This window comes from Crassostrea angulata, chromosome 7 (genome assembly GCF_025612915.1).
Source record: "Crassostrea angulata isolate pt1a10 chromosome 7, ASM2561291v2, whole genome shotgun sequence".
In the NCBI taxonomy this organism is placed as follows: domain Eukaryota; kingdom Metazoa; phylum Mollusca; class Bivalvia; order Ostreida; family Ostreidae; genus Magallana; species Magallana angulata.
Genome location: NC_069117.1, coordinates 23,705,301 through 23,714,931, shown reverse-complemented (window position 1 = coordinate 23,714,931; position 9,631 = coordinate 23,705,301). Strand labels below are relative to the sequence as shown.

Here is a 9,631-nt window from a genome sequence, read left to right as displayed (position 1 = left end):
ACTGACTTCTCTCACAGTACTGAAAATATTTTATCTATATCATCTGAACAGTACATGTACGTTATATTTCATTAAATAGCTTTATTATTAAAGTACATGAATCTCAAACGAACCCTGACTAGTACTGTCCGTGAAATATGTACTTGCTATCAAATCCATGTGAAAATTCGAAAATAGATATACTGTTTGATGACTAAACATAATGTAAGTTGGTTAAACAAAAATCTTTGAGTTTGAACTTGCCTGTAAGTACACGTTATGCCGACCCCTGTATCCATGAAATCTTCTAATGAAGGACAAGAAAACAAAAGGATGTGTGCAAATATTAGAGCCAAGCATTGAGATTTTCTCCATTGGTATTTCTCTGACTCGAGTAATCAAAACATAATTTGGAAACTTTCGTTTGATCTTCTCTCGGGCTCTTTCGCAAGATGTTGCAGATCTCTCAATAACTAGTGTCAGGTCCGCGTTATCCTGTACATATAGCAGGTCTATTAGAAATGGTAACACGGAATGAGATGGGGAGTGGTTTACTGAACGATAATTAATTTTATTTGAAGTGTCACCAATATAACCAAGTGTTGTAGAGCAAGGAAAGGATGAAGGCCCTTCCTGGAATTTTTGTGCCTGTATAGTTCTGCAAGTTTCTTTGTGGTCATCTTTATCCTGATCACAACAGAACATGGAGCAATACGTTGCCGAGTTGCAGGTAGGACAGGTCAAGATGGAAGGCTGGTCTTTACATCAATTACAAAAAAATCTGCGACCTTTGAATAGTTCTTTATCACCTATTTCTACATTGACATCATTGGGATCAACACCATTATTTTCCTCGGGAGTCACAAGGCCAAAGAGAGTGTATTGTTCAACAGTTAACGTCTCTGGTGTTTTTGTTTTTCCAGTGCGCAATTTACACGTTGTTTTGTGTTTTCCCCAGTCCAATCGTTGACAAGTTTCTGAACAATAAAAAACTGCACTACAATACTCGTAAGCAATGTGTGTACCTTTCAATCTACAATGAGCACAAATGGACAATGTTTCATCATCTTTTTCTCCGTGATTTTCTATTCCACCTTTTTCTTTCTTGCAGTCAGTTTTATGAGTTTTCCAATCAGCCTTCTGACATTCTCGAGAGCAATACCTTGTCTTGTGGCATTCTTTGCAAGTTTTCAGTTCACCATTTCTTCTGCATACCCAGCAGCAATCTAACAACTCAATACTCTTTCCATCTTCTGCTTTATTATGCCTTTTATATGGTATAAGCTCTTCCTTTTCTTCTTTTGCTTCCGATTTTGTTGTTTGACATATCATATTCAATTCTAAAGGCTTTGCCACTTTGCATTCAACTTGGTGTCTTTGGCTCCAGTCTTCTTTTTGACACTCCTTTGAGCAGTAAGACACTTGAAGACAGCTGATACATCTCTTTAGATGCTTTGAAGACTTGTTGCAGAAACGACACACCATTGAATCTGATTTGATATTAAGGATATGGTCAAGTATAGGTTATACAGAGGCAGTATATCATTCTTCGATATTTTTTTCTATAACATCACATTGGAACAATCAATATAAGAAAATTCAATTAGTCAAGGGTTTAGGCATATACCTTTTGGTAAACATATAACGATTTGAAAGTCATGTTTCATGTTTATTACATAAAACTCGTTAAAAAAAGTTATGAAAATAAAGTTGAGATCAATGTATTTGTTCATGTTAAATTTCAAAATGACGCTAAATTAAATATAGGCTAAATATGAGGTCAGGCCAGGTCAAGGACGAAGGTAATGCAAAATCATTGGTTAGGGATAACATTCAAGAGAGACGACTCACTGATATTGCAACGTAATCAAATGGAGATCCGTTTTTGCTTCTTTATTTTTGCAATTGCGCAGTGAGAGTCCATTACAGCGAAATTTCAAAATTGGTATCATGTATGATTTGATTATCCATATCAATCTGGTAACATTGGAATTAGATTTTCGTCCCCCCCCCCCAAAAAAAAAAAAATTCGGAGATTATTTTGCTCTTCAACCGGTAATACAGGAATAGGTAGGTTACAGGAAATGTAAAACAGATGACCATCATAAGTAAACAAAAAAAGATGGAGGTCAGTAATAAGTTTTGGATTAACATTTTGATATCAGCTTCGTTGATGATTATTGTGATGTGTGTTAATATTATGATTACGATTATAAGAAATATCTGCTTGAAACATTATTTTACCCTGGCTGCCCGACGTTTTACAATGTTCTTTATGTCCCTCCTCCCAGTGTCCTTTCTGACAGTCCTTGGAGCAGTAGTTCACTTCCTTACATCGACTATATCTCAGTAAATCCCGGGATCTTCGGCTGCAGTAGCTACATTCAAAAGCTGTATCTGTACCTGAACTGATTCATAATATAAAGATGATTATCACTTCAAATAAGTTAACAGATTTTCAAGGGTTTAAATATTTCTAATTTTATCACTGCGTTATTGTAATACACAACATAAATTATGTTTTGCATTTTAAATTTGGAATGTCACACATGACAAACGATTGACATCAAAAACTGAGACAGTGGGGTTGCGTCCCTTGTTATAGTATAATTAAATTTAACTTAATTTGATTACTTAAGTTACTTAAGTATCTACTTATAAAGGATCTAAAATGTTTTTATTCCAAACAAGCTTTTACAGGTCTGTTTTCCAATTCTTACCCTGACTGTTCGGCGCTACACATTGTTTTCTGTGGCCCTCTCTCCAATGTCCTCTCTGACAGTCCTTGGAGCAGTAATACACCCCCTTACACCTGCTCAACTTTATGGCATTTTGTAGTCGAAATATTTTTTATGGTGAGATAAATGTATAAAGTTTTTTTTAAAGTTTGCCGTCAATGCTAAATACAAAATTATTTATGGATAGTGTAATATATACGTCCAAATTAAAGTAATGTCCTTAAAGTCTTACCTGTAGGTAGTTTAACATGGTTTCAGAATAAAGATAATGGATGATTATGGCCATTTTCAAACTCTATAAATCTCCTTAATAATAAAGACACTATTATATGCCAAGGTAAAGGGACTTTTTTGTTTGTTTACTAAATAATAGTTTGTAATCAATTAAACAACACATTTTTAAACTTTAGGATAGATCTCAAGGGTAATTTCTTGACAACACAGCCTCTTAAATACCGCGCCAAATATAACAATTTAAACATATTTTATTGAGAATGGATTGGGTAACAGGAAAATCCTATGTAAACTCTCTCAAAAAATAAATCATGTTTTGTTTAATTAAATATAAACAATAACACTTATTTCATCAATTCTTGTATGATTTAAGACCCTAAGTCAAAAGATAGCGACTTAAATATTTTGTTAAACTGTTTGTATCAACTGATTCGGTTGTATTTTGTCATACATGTAGCTCATGCAGTGTTCAAAGAAGTTTGGCGTGTGAACAGCAGATCATAAATTCGAATCTCTTTGATGGCTTTTTTTTTTATCACAAAATTACATATTTTTCGCCTATCTGATTTATATTCTTCTTAAGCGATTTTCTGTCCATCATAACAAAAGTAATGATCTGTTGATTTGAGAAACAATTTCAAGACGTAGTGAGCACCTTAAAATCATGTATAATCCGTTAACATTTTTACATATTAATCAACAGCAACATATCTTTAGTTAAATACAAAAATGACTTTTAAAACTTCGTTAACATATAGTGCAGTATGGTCTGTAAATGCCAAAATCAACTTAAAATCAAAATCGTCCATTCCAACTTTTATTTAAGATCCTCATATATTCTCTTGATTATTACACTAAACAAACCAAACCTTAATTCAAACAAAGGCGTTTCTATAGATGCACACTTACTCATACAGTAGCACAATTATGCATATTAATTTGTTTCTACATTATATGTTCTATGATAAATTGAAAATCGTAAATATTCAAGTGAGAACCTAGTAAGTTGATAAATTTGAAAAAAAAATATAAAATACACTGTACATGATCGCATGCAGAAAAAAAGTTGAAGTCGATTAAAAGCACGATGTGTTAGTTACATGTATAAAACAAAAGCAAATCAATACAACCAAATTTAACTTTAAACCGATTACAACAAAACAGTTTAATTGACATTGTTATTTAAGACATGAACATGCATATGCTATGATGTCAATCATAAAACAAGAAATGATTTAAAAACGTATTAACTGATGGATTCCACATGGTTTTATGGACCTAGTGAGAGAGTATCGACCAAGGACGAAATCCAAGGTCAATAAACTTTCATCAGGTCTATAAACCATGTTTTGACAAATATCAAAAGCATAATAATGAATTAAAAATCAATTTTCTTCAGGAGTATAACAGTAAATATACGGTTTATAATGTATTGGCGTTGGTTGGTTTTGCTATTGTGACATCATAATACCGCACATGTGAAAACTAGTATTTTGTCATGAAAATCTATTTTTAGTATAGTTAGTTTTATAACAGAATTTGTAGCACGATCATATAACAGCAATCGACCAATCAATTGCATGTGAAAAATATAATATGATAATAAATATTTTTATAGAAGAAGTGAAAAAACTTAGAGGCTGACTCCAAAAATCTTTTAATTTATAGATAGTTGAAAGACAATGAATCATTGGCTTCTTTAATGCAACTGTCCTTTAAAAAACGGAAAACACACTATCAATTGCATCATATGGTACAAAACTCTAAAATACATGCACACAAAACTGTTACTTCAACTTCCCTTTTTTCGATGACATCACTCGCTCACTATTTTTATTCAGAATACAATAACCCTAAACTTAACTTTTTACCAAAAACAATGTTTTTGAAATTTTGTTAAATAAAAAATTTAACAAAATTCAAATTTTGATTTAGTCAGGTACATCAAGGCAGTAAATACAACTGGCTTTGTCTACTCGCAGACCCACTGTTTTATCATTGAAGAAATGGATACAGGGTGACGAAATTGCGATAAATTTTCCAGGAACTACGTCACCCCACTGGAAGTGTGGCGAAGGATCGTCGTTTGGGAGGTAAAAACTTGCGTAGATCTCCCGTCTTTCAGAGTCCTAAAAGATTGAACAATTGTTAAAACTTACTTGGTGATGATAAATATCACGTAGCATTGGCTATGTATTATAAATCGCAGCATCCACTTAATTTATTTTTCATCGAGTGAGTTCCAAAGATTTTATACACAGAATTTCTGACAGAAATGCACGTATTAGCCAATTGTAGAAAATTCATGCGACAACATTTATATTTTAAGGATGAATGTCAGACTTAAAGGTAATTAAATAGTTAAAAAAAATTTGTTAAACTATAATATCATGGTTGAAAGGCAAAAGTAAGTTCATAAGAATTTTTTACATGATTTCTCGTCATAATATGCAGATTTCTTAATAATGTATATTTATTCCGTATAAACTTGGAAAGAATAACGATGAAAACTATACATAGGAAGGTTAACACATAACATACACAAACTGATTGACAGACCATTTGGTGTCTCTTATAGGACTTACCTGTACATAAACATTATGACGCCCCCTATATCTATGAAACCTTCTGATGTAAGCCAAAAACACCAAGGGCTGTGTACAAATGTTTGTAGCAAACGCTGATTTCTCCTCAGTTGGGATTTCTCTGATGGGAATGGTAAGAATGGGGTTGGGAAACTTGTGAATTGCTTTTGCCAAAGCTTTGTTACGTGATCTTTCCGTTCTTTCAACAATCAAGTTTAGATCTGCACCATCTTGGACATACATTGGATTTCGTTCACTAGGTAATTTTGCGTGATATGGAGAAAATCCAAAATGAAGAGTATTCATTCCAAGCGAAAATCTATTTATCGTTTCCGATGGGTTTAAGGAAAGTGCTTTTACCTGCAACGAATAGCATATATCTTGATGAGTTTCTTTATCAAGATCCCGGCATGTTATAGAACAGTACATATCCGAGTTACAGTCAGGACATGATATCGCAACCGGGCGTTCGTTACATAGACAGCAGAAATATCTATCGTTATTTATCAATGGCAGACCTCCGTCATTTGCGTTTTTTCCATGGTGTTCTTCAGGTGTAACAAGACCAAGCTTAGAACATTCTATCCTGCTGAGGGTTTCTTTGAGATTTATTTGGGCTCTTTGTGTTCTACAGGTAGCTTTGTGTTTGATCCAGTCTTGTTGTTTACAAAACTTAGAACAACAATAAACGACTTTACAACCCTGACATGCAATACTCGTACTTGCATTCCTGCAGTAGGCACATATAGGTCCCCCTGTTTGGTTGTGTTCCGTCCAGTTTTCTTCTTTTAAACAGTATGTTTTGTGCCTTTTCCAGTCCGCTTTTTGACATTGGACAGAACAATATTTCTGTTTTTCGCATCTCTGACAAGCTTTTAATTTGTCAAAAGATCCACATACTGCACATTTTTCTAGATAAGGAGTTACTGGGACCCCATCATCATCGCTACAGTTTTGTCCTGCAGTCGCGTTACATCCCACCTGGAATAGCCTGCCTTTCCGTATTTCCTATCTTTTGACATTCTTTTTTGTGTCCTCGTGTCCAGTCTCGGGTCTGGCATTCCTTTGAGCAATAAGACACATTTTTACATACGCTACACTTCTTAAGTTGGTTCGATTTTATACTGCAGAAATTACACGTCAAATTAGGTTCTGTGAATAAAAATGATTAAAGATATATGATGGCTAACCCGATTAAGTACTGATGTTGCATAGTGTTAAAGATAATAAATAGACATTATTTTAAAACTATTCTAAACTTATATAACAAAACCATGTTTTATTCTCCTATTCATATTTTTCTTCTTATCTGGTAGACCAGGAAAACAAATTATGTTTCGTTCAAAAGGTTATTTAATTAGGTTACAATTACTTGTACCATCGACCTAGCCTTTAGTTTGCGTCAGTAGTGTATCGTGGTAAATAAGCCAACAGAACAGTATGTAATGATATACTTAAGTAATACATTAAAATAAAATAGCATTTACATTTCTTTTTGTTTGCACTTTTTTTTTTTTTTTTTTTTTTACAGAAACACTACCTTTGCCAAAACACCACGACATGACAATTTTTTCACCACTTTAAAGTATGAACTTAAATATGCTTCGTAAAATTTAAAATCCCTCAAAATATCGCTTAAAAGGGCATGGTCACGATTTTAGTCAAATTCTTTCTTTTTCGTTTTCATTATTTACAATGCTTTAGGGAAGCATTCTTAATAATCAAATGAAATTTGAGGGTCAGTCGTAAAGTTATAAGCAAGATACAGGGCTCACAATTCTTTGTCATGTAAACAAGGCTCGTGCCTTTTTTTTGTTTACTTAGGTTCAATATACCAGTAAACAATCTTTTTCAAGCAGTTTGTCTATTTTCGTATTCATTTTAAGCGTAAATAAGGTCCTAACGTTTAACACATTCAATTTAGGTCTAAAATTTAAATTTTCACTTCAACATTCAAAATGTAAACAAAAGTTTACAAAGCAAAGAATTGCAAGCTCTGTAACTTGCCTATAACTCAACGAATGACACTCAAATTTTAGTTGTCTATCAAAAATGCCTTACTGAAGTATTGTAAACATTAAAATCGGAAAGATAATTTTTGACCAAAATCGTGACATTGCCCCTTTATATTCAAATATATTATTACTGTGTGTCGATGTATCTATTTCATAAATGCCCGATATCATATACAATGTCAACCCGTGCAAGCACGGGTCAAAGTCTAGTAAAATTTAAAAGTTTAAGTAGGTACATGTATGGCATGAATTTTATATTCCTAAAATATATATATTGCAAATAAAAGATCTAAACTTTGGGCACATGTATGTATGAAAAATTAGCTACAATGTCTTTTAAATATGGACGCCAACAATTGCATCTATTGATTGATTAACGCAATAAATGAATATAGAGCAAGAGTGCAAAAGGCCGGCAAACATTAACTTTAATGAATTATCAGTCTTAAGTTTCTCATACATAAATATACGAATCAGAAACATTGTATTAAACCATTTGTTTGGAGTTTTTAAAAGTGGTTTGCAACAAGTAAAACCTTTCTTCCCAATAGCTTTCCTGACAAAACAAAATTATTCCATTCGGAACATGTAACGATTACTTTATAAAAAAAAATACTTTTAACTTTTAATGTGAAATTATTGCTCACTGTTATAACATCCTATATATACCAGTTCATTGATGACGAATTTAAATGTTGCTCTGTTATCTTTTTATGAAAAATATTGATATTGCTAGCTCCCTTTGCGTTTACTGTCTCGTAGAATGCAACTTTCAATCCTTAGATATGCCTGACGTCTTTATTTAGGCAAGGGTCACAAATTTTCTGTAATTTATCAAGGCAATGTCAAGAACAGACTCACTATTTAATGTACCAGACTGTTCTACTGTGTTCACAAATTGATTTCTTATTCTCACCCTGACTGTTCACTGCTACACACTGTTCTCTGTGCCCCTCCCTCCAGTGTCCTCTCTGACAGTCCCTGGAGCAGTAGTACACCTCCTTACATCGACTACATCTCAGTAAATCTGGAGACTCCTCTCCACAAAAGCTGCACCCAACAGTAACACTCGTATCTTTATTCATGGCTGTTTCATCGAGAGATTACTCAGACTAAATAGATCAATGTATAGCTCTTAGTGCCTTAAATTAATTTATACAATCCCTAACGCAGGGAGTCGCCAAAAGAATGGGGGAGTTGCCTCCAACGTATGGTGGAATTGATTTTCTCTGTTTCGGAGACGAGAGAAATCTAGATCAATGATTTTGCAGATATTTATAAATACAATATTTCTACCTCACCTCCACTGTTTAAGGCATTACATACGGTAAATATATTCCAGACAGAAATTTACGAAAGTTCAGACTATCAACTTCAGTAGATATTATCACTTACCACCATCAGGAAATTTTTCAACCCTTTTCAAAGAAAAACAAAGTGAAAGTAAATTTTCAGAAAGTGTAACTTGAGTTATTGATTTATAATTTATGTGTTCAGGGTGTTTTTATGATATAAATCTTAAAGTCAAGATCTATTAAATGAAAGATGTCTACCCGTTTATGAAATTCAAGATATAAATTCTTTTAATGATACTTCATAACAATATCTTTGTTTCATATGGTGTACCGGGACTTGAATTTTTTGTAAACACAATAAAAAATCAAGTTTTAAACTGGTCACAATTTTTTTAATGAAATATGAAGGATAAAAGTTACAAACTTGGAGTTTTGTCCATTTTTGACAAATGAAGCTTATCTAGACCTACAGTCTCTCCAAAAACGGCATTAAACAAGCTCTTGACAGTCTCTCCAAAAACGGCATTAAACAAGCTCTTGACCTCCTCTTTAAAATGATGTCAAATTGAATATACAGTATATGGCCATAAGTGAGTCATCAAAATGGCCGCCGTGATAAGCCACCGGTGCACGCTTACCTAACTTCTAATTAAAATATCTCAAAAAGTAACTAAGTAACTTACCTTAAATTTAATATTTAGTTGCATGACCTTTTGACCTAATGACCTGTCGTACACGTTTTGGAATGGATGCATATAATCCTTGAATGCAGTGCCGTGGAAGTG

At 33.2% G+C, this 9,631-nt stretch overlaps 1 protein-coding gene and 1 pseudogene across 1 annotated transcript; both read right to left on the bottom strand.

Moving 5' to 3' along the window:
* Window positions 1-98: 98 nt before the first annotated feature.
* Window positions 99-2,355, bottom strand: LOC128192658 (uncharacterized). Its single transcript, XM_052865526.1, has 2 exons — window positions 2,224-2,355; window positions 99-1,469 (listed from the first exon to the last, which is right to left on the bottom strand). Exon 2 carries the CDS (start codon window positions 1,462-1,464, stop codon window positions 745-747), a length of 720 nt encoding a protein of 239 aa, XP_052721486.1. The 5' UTR covers window positions 1,465-1,469; window positions 2,224-2,355; the 3' UTR covers window positions 99-744.
* Window positions 2,356-3,628: 1,273 nt separating this feature from the next.
* On the bottom strand, window positions 3,629-8,899 carry LOC128192648 (uncharacterized; annotated as a pseudogene).
* Window positions 8,900-9,631: the final 732 nt, after the last annotated feature.

What these genes read in the sequence shown, in the direction of transcription:
- LOC128192658 (XM_052865526.1), bottom strand. Translation starts at nt 1,464, where the DNA reads ATGGTGTGTCGTTTCTGCAACAAGTCTTCAAAGCATCTAAAGAGATGT.